The following is a 24,412-nucleotide window of genomic DNA, read 5'->3' as shown; positions in this document are numbered from 1 at the left end:
CGCAAACTCACACCGTTGGTAATATATATATTATATATATTACCAAATTTTATATATATATATATATATATATATATATATATATATATATATATATATATATATATATATATATATATATATATATATATATATATAATATATATATATAATATATATATATATATATATATATATATATATATATAATTTATATATATATATATATATAATTTATATATAAATTAAAGGTGAAGTGTGATTTCAAACACCATCAGTGTTTCCCGCCACAGTCTCAAAATGAAACGGAAATTAGGTTTGTCGCGATATTTAAATAACCGTCTGATAATTGCGCTCTTTTATATGGCAAAAGTGGGAGTCATAGAGCAAAATAAGTAGACTAGCACCAATTAAGTTTTCGTGCACTATATTCAAATTAATCTGAAGTTATTCCATAGCCTCATGTGAAGGAGTACATCGTTAAGTTCACGGTCAGAAAATCGTCTTCCCTCCGCTGCAGCTGTCAATCATTCAGCTCTCAAACAGCGCAGCGCATTCCGTAACGACAGTCTGCATGGTAAAACTCTCCAATGTGATATATTCCCATTATAATACTTGATATGTAGATAAAGAGCTGTGGATTTGCATAAAATGACTTTATCTTGCTGGTTTATTGCTGTTTCTGAAAGATGTCATCATTGGCTACAGGGTGTCTGTTAGATCGCACAACACAAGGACTATGAATTTGCGTCACACGCACAATAACTGGAATTTAAAAAAGTGAGAAGAAACATATGTTTAATAAACTGTTAGAAGCAGATATACACAGGGATTCTTATCAATGCGCAGCGCAACTGCGCGCTCTGACTCCACATTGCTTCAAGCACATCATTCTGCACCCGGGATGCGCATTAGCTTTTTTTGCTGCTGTTTTGAAGCATTTCATATTATCGTGGTTTTGCACACTGAAAGATTATTAATAGACTATTTTGTTCTGTCGTATCTATCATATCTTGTTGCCCCATTAAAAAGTTGCACAATACATTTAAAGGTGCCCTAGAACTTTTTTTTAAAAGATGTAATATAAGTCTAAGGTGTCCCCTGAATGTGTCTGTGAAGTTTCAGCTCAAAATACCCCATAGATTTTTTTAAATAAATTTTTTTAACTGCCTATTTTGGGGTATAATTAGAAATGAGACGATTTCAGGTTGTGGCCCCTTTAAATCGCACGCTCTCCGCCCCCTCCCGAGCTCTCGACTCTATCACAGCATAAACAAAGTTTACACAGCTAATATAACCCTCAAAATGGATCTTTACAAAGTGTTCATCATGCATACTGAATGCATGCATCAGATTATGTGAGTATTGTATTTATTTGGGTGTTTACATTTGATATTGAATGAGTTTGAGGTTATGCTCTGTGGCTAACTGGCTAACACTACACTGTTGGAGAGATTTATAAAGAATGAAGTTGTATTTATGCATTATACAGACTGCAAATGTTTAATAATGAAAATAACTAACTGCCCTTGTGTAATGCCTCAATCATGGGCTGGCATATGTAAATATTGGGGGCGTACACCCCGACTGTAACAGTCGATGTTATGTTGAGAATCGCCTGTTCTTCTGAGGTTTTTTTAAACAAACACCTTTTAAAAGGCACCTTTAAAATAAGTGTTTTTTAATTTTACATGAATATAAATACATATAATTATTTACATATAAATCTAATATAAATCGTTTTTTTTTTTTTTTTTTTTCATAAGAATACAAATAGTAATTTTAAACTTAAACTTAAAAAGAATTAGGCTAGAATACTTTTTGCTGCTGAATTATATAGGCTACTTACCTAGTTTACTTATTTATTTATTTGGTCAGCTAATGATTATATATTTTTATTAATTTGTTATTTTTCTCTATAATGAAGTAATGTGTTTAGTGCATTCTGGATTGTTTAACAAATCAAAGAGTAACCATTCCACAAATACAGATGTATAGATACAGGCTCCCACTAATAAATTAATTCAACAAAGGTAACCTCTTTTGCTACATATTTTTAATGGTTTTATGATTTTAATCATATACTCTACATGTTTGACCACTTATGAACTATCTTTTAGCCTACTATATGTTGTGTACGTGACAAATGTGCCATCACTAATATCACCCATAAAAAAATTACTAATAAAGCAAAAATTGTTTACAAGAGAACAAATTTCTTCATTGATCTAGTCATTAATTTTTCTCTCAGAATGCACCAGATTTATGCATTTAAATTTAAAATGTACAAAATTTTCCTCCGGGGGATCATTCACCCGGACCCCCTAGAGGAACCGATATACACCCACCACAGTATCACAAAAACCTTTGGGAAACACTGACCATCCAATATTGGTTGGGCCAAGACTCCTGCTATAGAGTGCCTCAGGGATGACGCATTTTTGTAGGCAAAACCCGGAAGCGAGTTAGCATTTTAGGACTTCCAGTTCCAACGCCGTCAAGTCTATGGGTTTTTTGAATGGGTTTTTGCTAAATCGCCTGAAATAAGGTCTGTGGTTAACAAAGCCTCTAAATACTTTCATGTTTTGATCTATGACATAAAACACACCAGTTATAACCCACTTGTGATTTTTTAAACCTTTACTGTGTCTTAAAATCGGCGGTTGCTAACAAATTGCTAAAAGGGACTACTTTCTTTGGCGGGGACTTTAGACGTCATCATAAAAAACGGGGCATTTGGACAGCATTTCTCATGAAAAAGTGGATAAGTATTCATAACAGCACAGATCAGAATCAACTGTTAGCTTTTTATATCTGACGACTTTATTTAGGCTTCAAAATCTATAAATGTTGTGTTAACTTGTAAAGATTATCTTGATAGACAAAACGTGTACGTGTCATAACCCTTTGTTAAACACAGAGCTTATTTTCTGCGATTTTCCAAAAGACTATGGGAAAAATGCATAGGCTTTCAACCGAGGGAACCCGTGCGCCGCTAACTTCCGGGTTGGCCTACAAAAACGCGTCATCCCTGGGGCACTCTATTGGTTCAGCCAAAGCTGGTTGTATTACAGAGATGCATTTTGATAATGCCGCAAACCAGTTTTTATACTTTACTAGGAAGTTAACCTACAAATAGCTTAGATAAAACTGTCTCATGGGTATTATTCTGACACAAAAATGACACACTTCACCTTTAATTTTTTTCTGCATATTGAGGTCTTATACTTTAAAAGGAGCAGTTTGTGAATTAGCAATCATGATGATCATCTGATTTAACACTCCAGATTATGTAAACTTAAAGCAAGAGTAGTACCTCATTAGTACATTTTCTTCATACCATTTTATAACATTATACCACCCTTTCCTCAAAGCAAACCACGATTATGGCATTCCTTACTGTTACAGAGCAAAGCCGTTGAAGTTTTGACATAATTGATTAACTGTTGCAGGAAAGCATCACTGATTAAGACAACGAATTAGAGGAAGTGGGTCTGCAAGTGTCAGAGTGTTGAGGGGGTATCAGCAGATAGCCGTTGTCATTCTTAGAAGAGTACACCCTGGAGAGGTGGGGTTGCAATGTGTAAGGGCATTGTGGTTTGGCTGTCAAGGTTGACTCTCACAGTCTCTCTCTCTCTCTCTGCTCTTCAGCAGAATTCCCCCAAAATGAATTTCAGTGAAACCAGTGGCCGTTTAACCTCTTTATTGGTTATGTGGCTCTTCACCAAAAACTGTTTGTTTTTCTGTGAAAAGGTGTCATCTGCTGTTTGCTATTATTTCATTGTGCCTTTTTGGTGGGATTCAACAGTGTTGAAATTAGAAGTTATAGGCAGAGGTGTTGAAGGTTGAAAGTTTACTCAGATGACTCAACATTCCCCAGTGCATTGTACTTTATAGAGCAAAGCATCAAGCTACAACAATTTCAGCTTTGACCCCATTACATGCTGACCTTTCAAAACAGCTAATAATTGCTGGACAAGTACAAGATCCCCTGCAGAACCAATGTCAAAAACGTAGTGCGGTATCTTGTTCTAGTTCATCAAAAGAGCTTAGCACTATGCTAAGCTAGTAGACCAAGCTGTTAGCTTGTTAACCAACAGCTAACTAAAACATAAAGAATGGAAAATATTTGACCGTTATTATTTGACTTCAGTAATATAATGTGATAATAATTTTATTAGGGATGCACAGATACCATTTTTTAAGGACCGAGTACGAGTACTGATACTTTTTTTCTGGTGCTCGCCGATACATAATTACCAATATATATAATTGTTGTTATAGAAATAAAATTTACAAACAAATTAAATAAACTTGTTTTTCAGATACAGTAGGTTTATTTACCATGTATAAATTTTCTACCATGTATAAACATCTTTTGTTGTTTTATTAACATTAATGACAAATAGTTAATTAGGCTACTGTCCCTTTAAGACCGAATCCATGGATAGTGGCACATATCCTGACTGTACTTACGTGAGATACTCCACACAATGGACATTTTGACAACTATGTGTGCATTTGACCATTCAGGCGCAAAGAAAACTGATAGCGCGCTGTCCGAGAGAACTGGGATTGCGTGCAAGAAAGGGAGTGCACACGAGAGCGAGCTCTTTTGGTCTGTGTCATTCAGCATGATTCCATGATTGAAAGCATGCAGTGCGCAATGTGTGAGTTGTCATCATTAATTAAGAAGTATTTCCTCACCTCTGAGGCTGGCATTGTTTCTGCTGCTGTCGCCGATGTCTCTCTGCATGGAAAATTCTGTCAGTTATGTCACGTGAGGTATCTGTCTTTGGTATCGGGGGTATTTTTACGAGTACAAGTACATGAGCTTGGTATCGGCCCGATACCGATACTGGTATCGGTGCATCCCTAAATGATTAATAAAAAATACTGTACACAGCATAGCAATTATCTATCATTTCTAATCAGACACCAAATAGAGTATAATAAAAAGTTGTCTCGGCCAAAAGACTGCATCAGTCGGGTTCCATTAATTTTCTCCAACAATTTATAAACATTTAAAGACAGACCTACTGGGAGCTATGGGGTTGTTAATCATTGGTATATGATATTGTTAAAGGAACACTCCACTTTTTTTGAAAATAGGCTAATTTTCCAACTCCCCTAGAGTTAAACAGTTGAGTTTTACCGTTTTCGAATCCATTCAGCCGATCTCCGGTTCTGGCGGTACCACTTTTAGCCATAGCTTAGCATAGTTAATTGAATCTGATTAGACCGTTAGCATCGCGCTTAAAAATGACCAAAGAGTTCTGATATTTTTCCTATTTAAAACTTGACTCTTCTGTAGTTAAATCGTGTACTAAGACCGACGGAAAATAAAAAGTTGATTTTCTAGGCTGATATGGCTAGGAACTATACTCTCATTCAGGCGTAATGATCAAGGAACTTTGCTGCCGTTCCATGGCTGCAGCAGTGCAATGATATTACGCAGCGCCCGTGAGCCCCTGCTTGCACAGGGAACGTGCCTTGCAACCATGGAGACGTTTGTGAGAGACGCTGCGTAATATCATTGCGCCTGCTGCAGCCATGGAACGGCAGCAAAGTTCCTTGATTATTACGCTGGAATGAGAGTATAGTTCTCTATCGCAACTTTTCATTTTCCGCCGGTCTTAGTACACGATGTAACTACAGAAGAGTCAAGTTTTAAATAGGAAAAATATCAAAACTCTTTGGTCATTTTTAAGCGCAATGCTAACGGTCTAATCAGATTCAATGAACTATGCTAAGCTATGCTAAAAGTGGTACCGCCAGAACCGGAGATCGGATTGGGATTCAAAAACGGTAAAACTCAACTGTTTAACTCTAGGGGAGTTGGAAAATGAGCCTATTTTCAAAAAAAGTGGAGTGTTCCTTTAAAGCCATCATCCTGCATTAATTCAACTTATTATTAAATAATTGTGTTTAACGGTAGAATTCGAAAAAACTACATTACCCATGATTCTGGAAAGAAATCTATACCAATCAGAGAATCGTAACAAGCAAATTGCACCAATAGAACTCTTTAGCATCTACCCACAACCATGAAGCACTGCAAATGACGTAGTCAATGTAATTCTTGCATTAAAGCTGTTAAATACAGTCTTGAATGTTTGTCTTTTTGTTCAGTTTTTTAAGCACTTTTTTGTTTCAAATTAAAGATTGTAGTGTTGTAATTCACCTTGTAGCTGGTTGGTTTGGTTTATGGCTTAAAATCCAACACAATGTGTAGATCAAGTTGAACAAGAAATGACAAAGACATATCATTAGATTCGCAAAACAATCATTATTATTATTACTATTATATGCAAGATACTCTATGCAAATGAGTGGCAAAATGGTAAAGACACCCTTCTGTAATGTTATTTGCAGCGCTTATCATTTGTAGGCCAAAACTGGCAGATGGGCCGTTAGCCAAAGTTTTATCACAGTCCTATTTGAAACATCTGTGCTGTCAGCACTTGGGACTATTCACATGATAAGACTCTTTAGATGGCTAGATATTCACAAAACTGTGAAAAACAGACTATAGCTTAGTTACAGTACCCAGTTGTGGCCGGTAAGAGGAATCCCTTAAGTGAGTGGATGTTAAAGGAGAGAGTCCTGCAGTTGCTGAAGTGTAAATTGCACCTCTGGCTATATGCTGACAGCGCCGCCACTTTGTGAGGGGCCCCATGTCAAACCACATCCTCTACGGTGTTCAGTGTCTACTCAAAAAAGAGACCTTGCCAAAGTCTCAGTCACGTCACTGGTGAACTAAAACCATGTGCCTTAATATGAACATCAGACCAACATGGCACGCAGACCATCCCCTACATCGTCACCTGTCCTCTAAAGGTGCATTCACATTGGCAGCAATTAACTAGAGGTCGTCTAGTCAATTCAAGTACACATACCTACTTGTCTCAACTTTGCTGCATCGCCAATGTTTTTTTTTTTAACACAAATATGTAATTTTAATTGAAAATGAATGACATCTAGGGGTCTAAATTAAAGGGATAGTTCACCCAAAAATGAAAATTTGATGTTTATCTGCTTACCCCCAGGGCATCCAAGATGTAGGTGATTTTGTTTCTTCAGTAGAACACAAATGATGATTTTTAACTCCAACCGTTGCAGTCTGTCAGTTGTATAATGCATGGCAATGGTAACAAAATCTATGAGAGTAAAAAAAAAAAAAATGCACAGACAAATCCAAAGTAACCCCTGCGGCTCGTGAAGACACATTGATGTCCTAAGGCACGAAATGATCGGTTTGTGTGAGAAACCAAACAGTATATATATATATATATATATATATATATATATATATATATATATATATATATATATACATATACATATATATACAAACATATATATATATATATATTTTATTTTTTTTTTCGTTTCGTGTCTACCTGTATGTTCCGTACACAACAATGTTCCGTACAGATGACCTTTTACGGTTGATCGTTGAAAACATACTTCCAGGTCATACATAAACTATATATCTATGCCATATTCATTTCTTCCTCTTTCACCCCCGATCAAGACAGAGACGCCCCCGCCTTTTGTTCCCGTGGGATTTTACTAAGTTTGCAAGGTGCGCCCACTTCGCTTGAAAATGGACGGTGGGCAAGCTACACGTCAGACTGCAGCTTGTGTGGGTAGACAACAAGAGCAGCGAAAATTTCGACTTAATTTGTGCTTATCACAGTATTACAGTCTTTATGAAATAAATACTGTATTATCACAAATTGTTAAATATATTGCCTTTTGTTAAAAAAAATGCTTTGAAATGGGACATTTTAAACGTCAGTCGCGGACGATGACAGCTTGGCGCCACTCTCAGCCTGAGCCGGGCAAAGACGCGCATCCTGATCATTAATGTTTGGAAGTTTTCACATTGGTTAATCATTACATTTTAAATCAATGCAAATTGTTTGTTCTTCATTCTCTTCAGAAATACGTGGTAACGTTATATTCACTAATGTTTCACATGTTTCATGCTTAACTCATATGCCGTTATTAATAGAAGATAGAATCAAGGCAACTCCTCTAGCTTATTAAAGTAATTAACTTACATTTTAACCAAATAAAAAGGTATTCGCCTGTCTAATTCATTTAAATTATGTTTTCTTCAGTTAAAATAAATAAACAACACACAATTGATCAGTTAAATGTCTATTTTCGCCACTGAAATCAAGTTATACGCTCTGTACGGAACATCATTGTTAGCCTGTACGGAACACCGTTAACCTTTAACATCTTCCGTACATAGGCGAAGGAGGTACTTTCCCCCACTTTTCTCTAATACTATTTGTCGAAAAGACATCAAAGTTTGAATTGTACAATAGGTATTCCCCCAGGGAATGAGCACACAAATTTGCTTGTTTGGCTCTCAACAACGGGGGAGTGGTCGCTGACGTGTGGTGAATGGCGAAAAGTGTACGGAACATGGTTAGTCTACGTTACCTGTCCAAATGAAATACTGCGACCATGGCAGCATCTTTCCCATTGACTCCCGCAGTTGTCTCCTGCGTGGAAAAGCAACACCGATATTAATTCAGGGTTTTAGCTCTTTTATGATCCAGCCTTTTTTTTCCATTGTAGCCCCGACGCACACAAATACAACAGCCGTTTTTTAAATCCTATCCAATGGTAGAAAAGAAAGGAGTAAACACGGTCATTGGTTGGTTGTGACGGCTGTCAATCCAAATGTGGAGCGGAGCTGGACTTGGTCAGAAGACTGTTTAAAAAATAGGGTGACCATGGTTGGTGGTGGTGACCATCTGCAGACCGGTTTTTGGTGTTCTGTCCCCCGACTGGAGCTGTCCCTGGAAATGTCCCCGTTTCACAGCTCGTTCAAAAGTTCACTGCAAAAAGCCCGACGAGCATACAGCAGCCTGCTGGAGAAATTGTGTAGTGATCATGTTCACCAACAGAGGGCGCCGTGCAGCTACTTGGTCGCGCGGGCGCCGCTACTTCACGAGGAACGTAATCTGGATCTGGACCAGAGCAAATAAGCGCAATTATAGTCAAATATCAAAATAAACGGCGTTATCGCTAACTATACTAACTATTCATACTTTTTGTATGTTTTATAACAGAGCCTCAACAGGGTGCGAGATTGTTTTGCACAATTTTAAACGTCCACAAAAGTTCCTCAGTCACAACACAGCAATTTCCACACACACGTCTACGTGAAGGTAGTCTACACTCAGATAGCCTATGTATAAATAAAAAATAAAATTAAATAATACACGTACTTTGTGCTTAAAAGTAGTATATTTTTAAATTATAGATACAATATTTAAAACAGGTGTAATTTCTGTATACAGTAGCTAAAAACAGCTTGTAAAAATTAAAATATTAAATTCAATAATGTTAAAAAAAATATTTGTTAAATGCTGGTAAATATTTTTCTTATATGCCTATTTATGTTTTTTTTTTTTTTGTTTTGTTTTTTTTATGTAATGTGCTCTTGTAAAGTCATAATGCTGTTTCCTATAACAGGCATATTGTTTTGAACTGTTTTTATAGTGTTTACTATTAATTGTGTAAAAACACTTTAAATAAGTGTATTAAAACTAAAACAAAAATCCTAATAATAAAGATAAATCATAATTATTAATAATAGCCTATAAAGAACCAACAACAATTAAAAACAAAAACATTCAAAAATGTATTGTCCCTGTTTTTTTCAATATAACAAATGAGATTTTTGTGATATTTTGACCACTTGAATAGGAAATGTCCCCTGTTTCTATTCACCAAATTCAAAAATAGTTATCTGCATGATGCATGATGCCTGCTGCCTTTAGGGTCAGTGATGTTTAATTTAAATTACATGTAAAATCTAAAAAATATATCTAAATTACGACATATGCTCTCAATGACAAATGCGGAAAAGTTGGTTCATGCATTCATGACCTCAAGACTAGATTATTGTAACGCTCTACTGGGTGGTTGTTCTGCTCGGCTTTTAAACAAACTACAGTTGGTCCAAAATGCGGCAGCTAGAGTTCTTACTAGAACCAGAAAGTATGACCATATTAGCCCAGTTCTGTCAACATTACATTGGCTCCCTATTAAACATCGTATAGATTTTAAAATCTTGCTACTTACTTATAAAGCTCTAAATGGTTTAGCTCCCCAGTACCTAAGTGAGCTCTTAATGCATTATAGTCCTTCACGTTTATTGCGATCTCAGAATTTAGGCCAGTTGATAATACCCAGAATATCAAAATCAACTGAAGGCGGCAGATCCTTTTCCTATTTAGCACCTAAACTCTGGAACAATCTTCCTAGCATTGTTCGGGAAGCAGACACACTCTGTCAGTTTAAATCTAGACTAAAAACACATCTCTTTGCTCTTGCATACACATAACACATTATCAATACATTAACATTTTTCAAATCCGTTAAAGGATTGTTACGCTGCAATAATTGGGTCGGCCGGAACCGAGAACATTTCCTATAACACTAGATATACCTGTACATCAGAATAAGAATGGCATCTACGCTAATTTCTGTCTCTCTGCTTATCCTGAGGTTTGCCGGGTGCTGGATCCAGGCCGTATCCAGATCAGATGGAGAACCTGCGTCTGGACCTGACTACAACGTAGCCCAGGAGACAATGGGCCTAAAGATCCAATTCTGGCTGCATCTATAATTCAGATTTTTAATCCCCGTATCCGCTTACATATATTTATATATAATCTATTTTTAATCTCTATAATAAAAATGTATAATTCAGATTTTGATCTCCATATACATTTACATATATTATATATATCTTCCAAGGGGTTTTTTTCCCTCCTAGGACTTTTTTCCCAGTGCTAGCACGCTGGGTTTTTCTCCTAGGGGGTTTTTTCCACCCCTGGAAGTCAGCCGACATTGGCTTAATGTAGCACCATCTTGTATATGTTACATATTACCACGCTTGTTTGTACAGTTTATTTTTAACCACTTCCCTTTTTTCTGTACTTCTAATATGTAAAGCTGCTTTGAAACAATTACCAATTGTAAAAGCGCTATATAAATAAATTTGACTTGACTTGACTAAAATAAAGACATGTTATTTACATTATGATGTAATGGTGCTTTCTGGAAGCGACTAAAGAACAAAGTAATTTTATCAGCTGAAAGGCAGAATACAAATGTTGTTATTAAGTTAGATAGACATTATATAACAGCTTCAGGTTGTGTTTTAGTGTTGGTAACATGTCGCACATTGTCCCACACAAACTTAGTAACTGTCCCACATTTTGTTTTTTTGATGGTGGTCACCCTATCTGCATAGCTGATGAAGCACACGGCTGCGCAGTGGTGTGCAAACACACGTTGACCTACAGGCAACAGATGCTATCGGACCATTCGGTCTGAACGCAATGTTTGAACGAACATTTTATGGTCCTACGCCTTCCAGAGTTGATATTTACCCTGCATTCTATTCAGAAGGGCTCATCCCTATGCCCTAATCCCTTCAAAGGGTTTACCCTCCGGAGTGAGAGCTTCGAAGGGATGAAGGGTGTAGGGTTCAAAAAAACTGTTTTTATTACACTTCTGCGTCATCTTAACGAGACAATAAGGGAGGCGCCTTCTTCTTTTCCCTCCTGTTTACTCTTTGTATTAATATGCATTCATTTACTAGTAACATTATAAGCTACTGCCGGTCTTTTATGTTAAATATAATGTATATTGTGTCTATGAATTTTAAACATTTGAATTGACTGATAAAGGTAGCTGTAAAGCAGTTTTGTTGAAGTACAATGTAATTTTGACCATAATAAATGTACCAAATCTAACTCATATAAATATTAAAGTAGTATAGAAAAATACTATACATGCATTTCTAGGTAAAATCGACCTCTGACGGTGTGTGCCAAACGGGATATATCGCCCTCCGAAGGGCACTTCGGAGTGAAAACTATCATGGCCGCCATATTAAAGGGTCGTTCCAAACCATAGATTCTCTGTGCAAAGGATCATGGGGGCCAAAAATGTCTATCAGTTGTTCCCTTCGAAATCCTTCATCCCCAAGGGCCCTTTGAAGTGGCCAGTTTTGAGCACTTCGGTTTGGAACGACCCTTCAACCCCCAGCGCATCCAAGATGTAGGTAACATTGTTTCTTCAGTAGAACACAAATGATGATTTTTAACTCCAACCGTTGATGTCTGTCAGTCTTATAATGCGAGTCAATGGTCACACAGTTTATAAGAGTTAATAAACATGCACAGACGAATCCAAATTAAACCCTGCGGCTCATGACGGCACATTGATGTCCTAAGACACGAAACGATCGTTTTGTGCGAGAAACCGAACACTATTTATATAATTTTTTACCTCTAAAAAAACACTATGTCCAACTATGTCCAAGAAACAAATTCACCTAAATTCACCTGGATGCGCTGGGGGTAAGCAGATAAACATAAAATTTTCATTTTTGGGTGAACTATCCCTTTAAGGTTTTGGAACTGAGCAAATATGTCCATGCAGTATGAACATTAAAAAAATAAACAAACAAATAAATAAAAAAAAAAGATTGAAAACCAATCAGTCGGATCCTCTCCAGAACAGACAGATCTAAAAAATTATGAATGGGAACCCTTTTTATTGTCCTATGTTGACCCATGTGAACATGTCTTATAGAAGAACAAGACCTTCTTCTTCGCAAAGTCTTTTAATAAATGCCAAAAGTTGTGAGAGTTGGCAAGTAACAGTTTTGTGGTTTACCAATTTCTTGTGTCATGAGATAGCATGTCCTTCTTGGCTTGTGAATTCTCAGAAACTGTAGTAACAGTTTCATATTCCATTACCACACGAGATCACACCAATCCATGTCATTTAAAAATGAATAAAGATTAGTATGAAGGTTTATCTTAAGGTGAAAGTGCTGCCACATTGTATTATATTAATTATACTTATTAATATTATATTATATTGCAGGATTAGTTTATGAAAAAAATTATATTTTTTATTTATTATATATAAGTATTATTTACTTTCACATAAACTATTCCTTAAAAGCATGTTTTTAATACAAATATAATAGTCACTCATTCTTTTAAAAAAATAAACGATAGAAAGAGTAAGTTCATACCTTAGGGTAAGGTGAAACATGAAGAAAAAGGTCCATATATCTGCTATGAGAAGATGGGCCTGTTTGAAGACAGTTCACAACATTAAAAGCTGTTCTGAAGTCCACTGATAACAATGATTTTAAAGCTGTTTAATAACAGCCTCCAGAAGGACTGCAGTATATTCCTCCAGAAACTTTAGCAAAGCTGAATAATACTTTTTAACAGGAACTTTGTAATTTAAAAGATTATCTGAACATTAAAGTGTTTATCTATTAATTTCAACGCTGATCTCACTTACCTTGTATATTGTGGTTAATTATTTCTCATCCTCCTAGTAATTCAACAAATAGCAGACAAAAGCCAATATGTAGCTGACTACCATAATACAATGACTACAAGAAGGACTGGCAACCCAGTGCTCAAGCTGAGATCAGTAAGAACAACCATGTCACGTTCAAAATCTATCTATCCACATATATATATATATATATATATCCACATATATATATATATATATATATCCACATATATATATCCACATATATATATCCACATATATATATCCACATATATATATCCACATATATATATCCACATATATATATCCACATATATATATCCACATATATATATATCCACATATATATATATCCACATATATATATATCCACATATATATATATATATATATATATATATATATATATATATATATATATATATATATATATACATATATATATGCTGCAGCCTGCAGCCTGATACACGCAAATGCATTTGCTGTTTCTGTCTCTTTGAAAAAATAAATAAATAAAATGTTCGACCTCTTTTAATCCTGTTGTGAACTACCCGGTGTAATAATGAATAATTTTTTGTTGCATCGTTCAATTTTTATTATGAAAAAACATAAAAGCGTGAGATATAGCACGCAGTTTACTACTTTAAATTTTCATTTTTTCTTTATTTCGAGTTATATTTCATTGTTTATTATTTATCTTTAAATTAATTTTGTTAAAACTGTTAGTTTTGAAATATTTATGTTTCCCGTGATTTTAATTCCTGTGTAAATGCATTTATGCCGCTTCAGAGGAGCATTAAACAGTCTGTGTAAATGCACATTTTTGTGATTTTATGCCGCGTCAGAGTTGATTTCTGTGCCGCTTTTTCTGTGTAAAGATGCCTTTAGACGGCACTGCATCACATACAGGAATGCTACTGTAATGGAAATCACAACATGGGTTCAGGAATACTTCCATAAAACACTGTCGGTGAACACAATCCACCGTGCCATTCGCCGTTGCCGGCTAAAACTCTATAGGTCAAAAAAGAAGCCATCTCTAAACATGATCCAGAAGGGCAGGCATTTTCTCTGGGCCATGGCTCATTTAAAATGGAATGTGGCAAAGTGGAAAACTGTTCTGTGGTGAGACGAATCAAAATTTGAAGTTCTTTTTGGAAAACTGGGACGCCATGTCATCCGGACTAAAGAGGACTAGAACAACCCAAGTTGTTATCAGCGCTCAGTTCAGAAGCTTGCATTTCTGATGGTATGGGGTTGCATGAGTGCGTGTGGCATGGGCAGCTTACACATCTGGAAAGGCACCATCAATGCTGAAAGGTATATCCAAGTTCTAGAACAACATATGTTCCCATCCAGACGTCGTCTCTTTCAGGGAAGACCTTGCATTTTCCAACATGACAATGCCAGACCATATACTGCATCAATTACAACATCATGGCTGCGTAGAAGAAGGATCTGGGTACTAAAATGGCCAGCCTGCAGTCCAGATCTTTCACCCATAGAAAACAATTGATGCATCATAAAGAGGAAGATGCGACAAAGAAGACCTAAAACAGTTGACCAACTAGAAGCCTGTATTAGACAAGAATGGGACAACATTCCTATTCCTAAACTTGAGCAACTTGTCTCCTCAGTCACCCAGACGTTTGCAGACTGTTATAAAAAGAAGAGGGGATGCCACACAGTGGTAAACATGGCCTTGTCCCAACTTTTTTGAGATGTGTTGTTGCCATGAAATTTAAAATCAACTTATTTTTCCCTTAAAATTATAAATTTGCTCAGTTTAAACATTTGATATGTCATCTATGTTGTATTCTGAATAAAATATTGAAATTTGAAACTTCCACATCATTGCATTCTGTTTTTATTCACAATTTGTACAATTTGTAATTCTGATACCTTTCATTGCCACCCAAAATCAACCAAGCCATAATTATTTGCATAATTTGTTCTCCAAAGCATTTCAGTGGTGCTGCTGACCCAAACATTACATGACCTGCACTCTCTGTCCCTCAATCCTGAAATGCTGCATGGATACAGGACACACCCTAAAACTCTCTCTCACTCCACAACCCCAAGAGTTTTCCTGACAGAATGCAGAGAGCCCTGCAGTGTCTTTCTCCATCCTCTCTGACCTCCATACATGCCCTTACTGCAGAATTACTACAGCCACACCCTTCTCACAGCCTGTGAATCCCTGATTGCAAGCATGTTAAAACCCGACTGATTCCATTCCCACATAAGTCAATTAGAACTGATAAGATAGATCAGAGCAGATCTTAACACATTAACAGACTTTTTAGATAAACATGCACTGCAAATATACAAATCAGTTCCGTTTGCATACACTGTGTTCCAAATTATTATGCAAGAGACAAATCGGTAAGATTTCTGTACAATAAACATTCAGATTTTAGTTTTTTTAAGAAAATGTTTGTTCGTTTATTTATCCATGTATTTTTAGATAACTGGTATCAATCTCAGACAAAATAATTTGCCAGATCTATGGAAACCCTACTTAGAGGTTGTTCCACATTATTAAGCAAGTCACAGTTCTCATGCAATGTTGTGCAAAAGGCATGAAAACAACTAATATTGTGTGAAACTGAATGGAGATTATCGAATTATCATAAGATTTGTGATTTAGACCACAGTAGAACTCAGTCAGATAAAGGCTTATTGAGGAAAGTTCCTGTCAAAAAAAAGTAATTGTATTATAAGGGCAGCTTTAAAAAAAGCCAGTGTTGAGCAGCAAACAGGTATTTGAAGCTGCTGGTGCCTCTGGAGTCTCAAGAAGCTCTCCATGCAGGCTGGCAGTTGTACGTAAAGATGCATTTTAGACACCATTAACCAAACTTCACAGAGAGAAACATTTACAGTGGGTTTAGAAATACATGAAGACTCATTTTTAAATAGTTTTATTCACTGACTAATGCCGTACTGCAATAGATGATCTAAACGGATGGATTTCTGGATGGTTGGTGAATGGCTACCATGTTTCAACAAGACTGTGACGTCAGCAAGGAGCTGGTCGGTGATGATTTGGGCTGGAATATTGGGAAGTGAGATGGAATGTGCCTTTAGGGTCTCTGAGGGTATTAAAATGACTTTTGCAAGAGATGTGGAGTTCATAACTGGCCATTTTCAGCTATGGTATAAAAAGGAGGATAGTGCCTTCTGAAATACAATGCACTATGCACTATCCCATGCTGCAAAAAAAACACCACAACAATAAAACTGTTTGAAAATGTATTTCTACACCCACTGTAAATGTTTCTCTTTGTGAGGTTTGGTTAATGGTGTCTAAAATGCATCTTTACGCACAACTGCCAGCCTGCATGGAGAGCTTCTTGAGACTCCAGAGACACCAGCAGCTTCAAATACCTGTTTGCTGCTCAACACTGGCTTTTTTTATAGCTGCCCTTTTAATACAATACATTTTTTGACAGGAACTTTCATTAAAAAGCCTTTGACTGAGTTCTGCTGTGCTCTAAATCACTCACAAATCTTATGATAATTTGATAATCTCCATTCAGTTTCACACAATATTAGTTGTTTTCATGCCTTTCGCACAACATTGCACCATTTCATTCTTTTCATCTTCAGAAAGATCTTTCTTCCTCCCCATATTGCATCAGAACTGTGACTTGCTTAATAATGTGGAATAACCTCTAAGTAGGGTTTCCATAGACCTGGCAAATTATTTTGTCTGAGATTGATACCAGTTATCTAAAAAGACATGGATAAATAAACGAACAAACATTTTCTTAGAAAAACTAAAATCTGAATGTTTATTGTACAGAAATCTTACAGATATGTCACTTGCATAATAATTTGGGACGCAGTGTATACTACGTTACCGATTGGGTTGGGGGTTTTGAGCTACCGTTCAGTCTGTATTTCATACAGCGCAATGAGAAACAGCGTGGGCGGCTCCAAAACAATCACAGAATACGCAGAGGGGTTGTGTTTGTCAGGGATGGGCAGTATTTATGATACATGTATTTAAAATACGTATTTCAAATACAAAATAGTATTTTGTAATTTTTATTTGATTGGGTTGAAGAAAATAGCTTCGTATTTTGTATCAAAATACTTTAGTGTTTTGTATTTTTAAAATACTGGAAAATACTTTGTACATGATCATACAATTGTGGCTTCTGATTGGTGCCTACTAAGTAGTTTGCAAAGACTTGTTGAGGTCAGAACAGAAAATTGATCCTCTGATTGGTGCCTACTAAGTAGTTTGCAAAGACTTGTTGAGATCAGAACAGAAAATTGATCCATATGGAAGAAGTTGGTCAAGGTAAGAAACTTGCAGGCTGTCAGCTTTCCATCAATTTTTTGCATAAATTGCTATAATTTTTAGCAGTTCATGTTAAGTAAATAGTTTACCAATTTACTTAATGTTCTTGAAAACTATTATACTGAGCAGCAGCCCCACTATATTTATTCAAATGATTAATTAGTTATTAGCTGCCATCAGTTGTCTTCTTATGAATGCCTTGTTTGACATTGAGTCAGTGTTGCTGATGCAAAGTAGGCCCTTCATTACCAAACACCAAGTAACTAAATTAAGATACAATTATCATAATTGTAACATTCGCGAACATTAAACTGTTGGTTACTTTAAAACTAACCTTCATCTGGAAGATCACAGGGATATGTGAATATTTGATCTGTTTAAGCCACAATATGTAAATTTTTGCCGCTAAAGGTCGCTCATTCAAAACAAAGGCATAGCTCGATGCACCATGATTTCACAGAATCATTGGATGTATTGTCTTCGCATCTACAGCTGGTGGAAAAGAATCAGGATGGGACTCAGGCACAAATCATGTTCATGGATGAGATTATTAACGTTACTGTAGTATGAAGTAGAGAATGGCCGAATGCTGTAAGAGCAGTAACAAGGCTGCTGGAGCGATTGTTAATAATAGACGAGCGCGACACATGTCTCGACAGCAGCGGATCTTTTATTATGCAGCAGTCACCGCTTCTGCTTCTTCCAGTCATGTGCACGTAGGGTAAAGCAGCGCTGTTTTATCATATAAGATACATTTGAGTGTTGGAAGTTGTTATAATGCTATAATACGTTCGCTCGGCAGCTGCTATGAGACACTTGTTGCACACTGCAGTAAGCTAGATCAATATTAGTCATGGTAAAACATGGCACTCGCTGTAAATCAAGAAAACAAGATTTAAAGAATAAGACTAAACGTGTTGAGCTATATAACATGATTAGTTTTCTATCGATGAATGTATCCAAACAGCTGCTCCCCTGTATAAAAAAAAAACACAATATATTAAAGTGTATTTGATGTTTCCATGTTTTTTGACAAAATAAAAATAATAATAATAATAAAAAAAAAATCGAGGGTAACGCGGATATGATGTCATTGATAGGTGATGCACGGACATGGTCCATATCCTCTGTAAAATTGCTTTTTTCTGTATTTAAACATTATTGGAAACATTTGGGATAATGTAAGTACACAAGTCAACAAAAATATATAACACTGTTCTAGTGGTTAATGGATATTTTAATCTAAAAAACCTACATATCGTGCCTTTAACTGGTTGCATATGTCAGATTTATTGCATGACTTGGACAGAGAAAAGCTGTTGCTATCAAACATTGTGTACTTTATCAACTGAGTCAGTGTAATGGTAAAGGGATATATCTCATAGGCCAGTTGATGCAAGGTTTGCAAAGAAATTTCATGCTCCCTTGTAAAAGTATTTTTTAGTATTTTTAAAATACAAAAATATAGTATTTTATTTTGATACATGGTGTGGCTGCTGTATTTTGTAGTTTATTTTGATACATTTAAAATTAAGGTATTTGGTATTTTATTTTAAAATACATTTTGATGTATTTTTGCCCAACCCTGGTGTTTGTTAATATTTAATTTAACATATTAATAATGCAATTAATTATATTAATACATTTAAATTAATTTTAAGTAATCTCCAAGCCCCTATGGAGAATCACTGGATCACAGTCATTATGCTATACCACATCACCCTCCACTGGATGTATAATGAGCAGCAATAAACAACATTTTAGCATTTTATGCCATCATACTTAAGTAGTGTAACTCATTACAATTCAGAGACAGTAATATTGTAATGTAACTAATTACTTTCAAATGACAGTAACTAGTAATATATTGTAATGCAGAAATTCTTTTGACCAATTTTGATCACAAAGTCTAGATACATTATTTGCTATTTCTTATGTTTTCTGTTCAAGTGCTCAACAATCTTAATATTTTTCATGGTATTCAATTATTGTGGCATCATCTATTTCAGATACACCTGCCCCTAAACTATAGGTTTATTAATATTTCAGGATATAAAAACACAAAAAACAAACTGGTTGTTTCATACGATCTTGTGATTGAGCTGTAATGTTGACCAAACTGTGTGCCAAAATTCAAACATGACAATGTCATGCATAATGCCACAGCAGATTCGCATAACGCCAGACATGTGCTGATCAATTGCATATACCTTAGCAACACTGTATTTAAAAAAAGTAAACATTTCATTATAAAAAATGAAAGCATTTTATTTCCTTAAGTTCATGTTGTCATCACATCTGACACAGATTACGATCTATCACAGTTTTTAAAAGCTAGTTTTCAGATCAAAAAAAAAGAACAAAAGAAAAATTATAACACCTATGGAAAAACAAAAGACATAAATCAAGAACTATAAAAAATATAAAACTTGAAAAGATCTATCAATTAATCTCCATTTTTGATCTCCAAGTACCATTTGAAAACATAATTTAAACATCTTTTCCTTAACACAAAATCAAACAGACAAATGATTTTGAAACATTAGTTTTCTTTTAAATAGAAGAAATGTAATCATTTTGCCATGCAGTGGATGTAACATTAAATATTAATTCAAACAAAAATAATATATTTTCTCTCTTTTTATATAATTGTGTGTATTTAGATCATATAGATAATATATAGATATTTATATTCAAGTCAAAACACACCCTCCCTTTACAGGGAAACAAGCTAAATTAAAACACTTACCACAAATATAATCTAACAATGCTTTCATAGCTGCCATCAGTAGCATGGCTATCTTTTAGGAACATTAAAAACAAAGGATTTCAGCAAAACCATTTTGGCACAGAAAACCACACATAACGCCAGTAGCATCTGCTTTGTAAAAAGAAAAGGAAAGATTAGAGAAGCTTTTATCTGATTTTTTTTTCTGTTTAATAAAAAAAAAAAAGAAAAGAAAAGAAAAGAAAAGGAAAAACATTCTGTGCATCGCTTTAGTCCAGGAGAGAGAGTGTATGTGCATCTCCTGAGCATTTGCTTGAGGCCAGTGGTGTATGTCCCAGAGTTTGTTGCTACTGCAGCATGCTTTTAATGGTCTTAGTGGTTGACTCATCATTAAGATGTTTTGTTGTGTACCTGCACAGAAGACATTAAGTATTAATTGCAGTGTTTTGCCACATGTCAAGCTATCTTCAGCACTGTTGCCAAACAAGCATTATTGTTCAGCAGAGCATAATCATGGGCCAGTATGCATGAAAGTGCATATCTCATGGCACTCTGTGCGGAATATTTCTCACATTATGCCACCAAAGAAAATACTTTTTGTTACAAGTGCAGTGGCTCTTCCTACATATGATGCTGAGAGTGACACAATGACCTGTGTTATTTAACATAATATATAAATGTAAATTATAATAGATTATGACATATTTTAAAGGGGCTATATGTAAGAATTTTCATGTATTAATCGCTTTTTTATTGGAACATGTGAACAGCTTGTAACACAACTTCAAACTATAGTCTGACATAGCCAGATCTATATAGTCTATAGCCTCTAATATACTTTATAATCCAACTATCATAACATAAGTGTAATTTCAATTACCTCATCTGTCATCATGATGCCAGTGAATTGCAGAACTTGTACAAACCACACTCTTGTATGTTACGAGTGCACCAGTGCAAGCAGGAGCAGTAAAGGCAGGCATACACTGTGCGATTTTCGTCCGATTTTGAGCTGAATTCTGACTCGTGCGACTCTTTTTTGAGTCGGGCTGATTTTCAGCTTTGTCGTGTGTCGTTTGTCGTGCAGTGTTCGTGCAGTGTACACGGGAAAACGAGTGGCAATAAACCTCTCCCGACTGGCAATCGCATGGTCGGATGAAGTTCTGGCATGTCAGAAATTTGGTCGCCCCTCGTGAGGATATCGCACAGTTGAAGCAGAGCTACGAACCTAAACTCTGTGTTTTTCCCCCACTGCGCCTGCGCGTAAAAAGAAATTAAACCAATCTTCAATGCAGCAAGAAAGAAAACGAAAAGAGGTTGATCTTTAAGTTCTGTTGCTTTCAAACTAGCTGCAATTTAGCAAAATGTTGCTTACCTCCAGTATGTGTTGCATGATGGATAAACCCATGTCTTTCAAGCCACCTGGGTGTACATAACCGGTGCCTCTTGTATTAATTTACTTGATCATTAATTTATATGTTTCGCTTTTCACTTTCTATTTACTCATGTAGGCTATTTAATATTCACTTAATTTTATTAAATGCGGAAATGCAAACTGTTGTCCATCATTTGGCAATTGGTGATAAAGAAAAATGTCACGTCGCATATAGAAATTTTTTCCATTTTAAACCAGGAAGGCGAGTCAGTGTCTACTTTGTATTACACAAGCAATGTGCAAACTTTGCGCGAGAGTTATGCCGATGAAGACGTCTCAATCCCCTGTCAATTATTCACCAGCCTTTACAAATAAATAAAATAATAAAAGTAAAACCGACGAGCTTTCGGTGTATATTCTCTCAGAGACAACGAGCGATAAATACTACTTCAACCTGATAACGGTAGGCTATACGTCTTAATTTATTTTCTTAATGTTTCTCTTGTGGCCCATAAACTGTATGTAGTGGGTGAAAAAAATGAGAAGAGAAGTATTTCGTATTAAACAGGTTGTTTTTTAAGTGAAGCTGCTTTTCATTGACTGATTATTGCAGTCTGCGAACACATAGGCTACTGTTTTTTTTTTTAATTATATGCCTTTAATTCATTGTTTAAATGTCTTTAAATAATTTTCAGTGAGGAGTAATTATAAGCTAATCAAATCTTTTATTATCCTCGCAGCGCGTCAGTTATGCGGTGATGCGCTATGAAATATTGCGGGCCAAATGAATTGTAGCTAATATCAATTTAATATTAAACAGGCCTACCCTATACTACTACTACTACTACTACTACTACTACTACTACTACTAATAATAGGCTAATTATTATTATTATTTAACATATGAATTGCAAATGCTAAATCCTCTTGATATCCATAGCTGATGCTTTTGACAATATCTCTGGAAACATATTGTCTATCGGAGCATCCCAGTACGTGGGTTTATCGTGCATATTTCAAACGCATAGTGTGAGCAGTCAAGTCACGTCTCGACCATCGGACCGCATAGTGTGAGCACATAAATCGTGCGTTTTGGCTTTACATTGCACGCGAGCTACTCGTACAGTGTGAGTTGGTAACCTTGCTGAAATCACACAGATATCGCACAGTGTATGCTCGCCTTAAGTTGCTGGCTGCAGTTCACATAATGGCCACCGGTGGTGTCGCTAATAACAAGGTTTTATGAATTCTACATATAGCCCCTTTAAAGGGTTAGTTCACCAAAAAATTCAAATTATGTCAGTTTTTCACCTGTAAGACCTTCGTTTCTCTTCAGAACACAAATTAAGATATTTCTCAGTGAGGTCTGCATTGCCAGCAAGTTCATATCCTTTTTCAATGCCCAGAAAGCTACTAAAAACATATTTAAAACAGTTCTTGTGACTACAGTGGTTCAACCTTAATGTTATAAAGCGACGAGAATACTTTTTGTGAGCCAAAAAAAACTAAATAGCAACTTTATTCAACAATATCTAGTGATGGGCGATTTCAAAACACTGCTTCATGAAGCTTCAAAGCTTTATGAATCTTTTGTTTTGAATCAGTGGTTCGGAGCATCAAAGTCATGTAAACTACTGAAATTTCGTAACACTTATGACATAACGAAGCCTCATTTACTAAAATCACATGATTTTTGCACTCTGAACTAAACATTCTAAACAAAAGATTCGTAAACCTTCGAAGCTTCATGAAGCAGTGTTTTGAAATCGCCCATCACTAGATACTGTGAACTGTTTTAAAAATGTTTTTAGTACCTTTCTGGGCATTGAAAAAGGAAATGATCTTGCTGGCAATGCAGGCCTCACTGAGCCATCGGATTTTATGAGTGTAAGTAATAAATGACTGAATTTTCATTTGAGGGTGAACTAACCCTTTAATTTAAATTAACAAATATGAACAAATAATTGAATACATTTATAAATAATATAAATTAATTAATAAATTAATTTAATTTGAAATGACAAATAACCATTTAAATTATTTTTTTTTACTTTAACTTAAATTGATCCAACTTAACTATAACTTGTATTAGTATAAAACTTACTATTTAAATTATAATATATGACTATTTTACTTTAAGTTCATTTAATAAATGTAATTATTAACATAAAAATAATTTAAATTGTAATAGGTAACACATCATTTTTAATTTAAAATGTTTTAATAGCATTCATTATAAGTACAAAAACATCTATTTAAATTATAATAATAAATATTTTTTTATTTTAAATTGATATAATAACTTGAATTTTTAATCATAAAAATGACTATTAAAAAAAGAAGAAGCAAAATACAGTTTAATAGCTCATTGCTAATGAGTGAAAATCTGAAATAGTGAGATTTAATGTATGAGATTTAATGTGTGAGCCACTGAATGTTGGTTTGTTGAACACAGTACCTGAGAGCATTTAGAAGACCTTCCACACTGTTTGGTGGCTGATCTCTGAGCACTTTAATGCAGCCTTTCATCTGTTTGGGGAAAAAAAACAGCCAAGGTTAGAGTAGCAAAGTAATGACAGCACTGAACCTCATGAGTCATGACGCTGCCAGATAGCCATCACCACATTTTCTAAGCACTATGATTATGAGTCAG

General features: G+C 35.3%; 1 protein-coding gene across 4 annotated transcripts in view; it reads right to left on the bottom strand.

Annotated features, from left to right (window-relative positions):
* Positions 1-19,925: 19,925 nt before the first annotated feature.
* The window catches only part of fam49bb (family with sequence similarity 49 member Bb), a 68,897-nt gene continuing 64,410 nt past the window's right edge, over positions 19,926-24,412 (bottom strand). For 2 of the 4 annotated variants that reach the window (XM_067377264.1, XM_067377261.1), the window contains exons 10-11: positions 24,218-24,288; positions 19,926-20,795 (exon numbers count right to left, since the gene is read on the bottom strand). In XM_067377264.1, the coding sequence (XP_067233365.1) occupies positions 20,732-20,795; positions 24,218-24,288 (135 nt within the window). In that variant the 3' untranslated portion in view covers positions 19,926-20,731. The remainder of the gene's footprint in view (positions 20,796-24,217; positions 24,289-24,412) is intronic. The other 2 variants (XM_067377263.1, XM_067377262.1) reach the window with 1 other exon arrangement.

The sequence above is a fragment of the Chanodichthys erythropterus genome, chromosome 23 (assembly GCF_024489055.1).
Source record: "Chanodichthys erythropterus isolate Z2021 chromosome 23, ASM2448905v1, whole genome shotgun sequence".
Classification (NCBI taxonomy): Eukaryota; Metazoa; Chordata; class Actinopteri; order Cypriniformes; family Xenocyprididae; genus Chanodichthys; species Chanodichthys erythropterus.
Note: the sequence above shows the minus strand (reverse complement) of the source record. Positions and strands in the feature narration are given on the sequence as shown.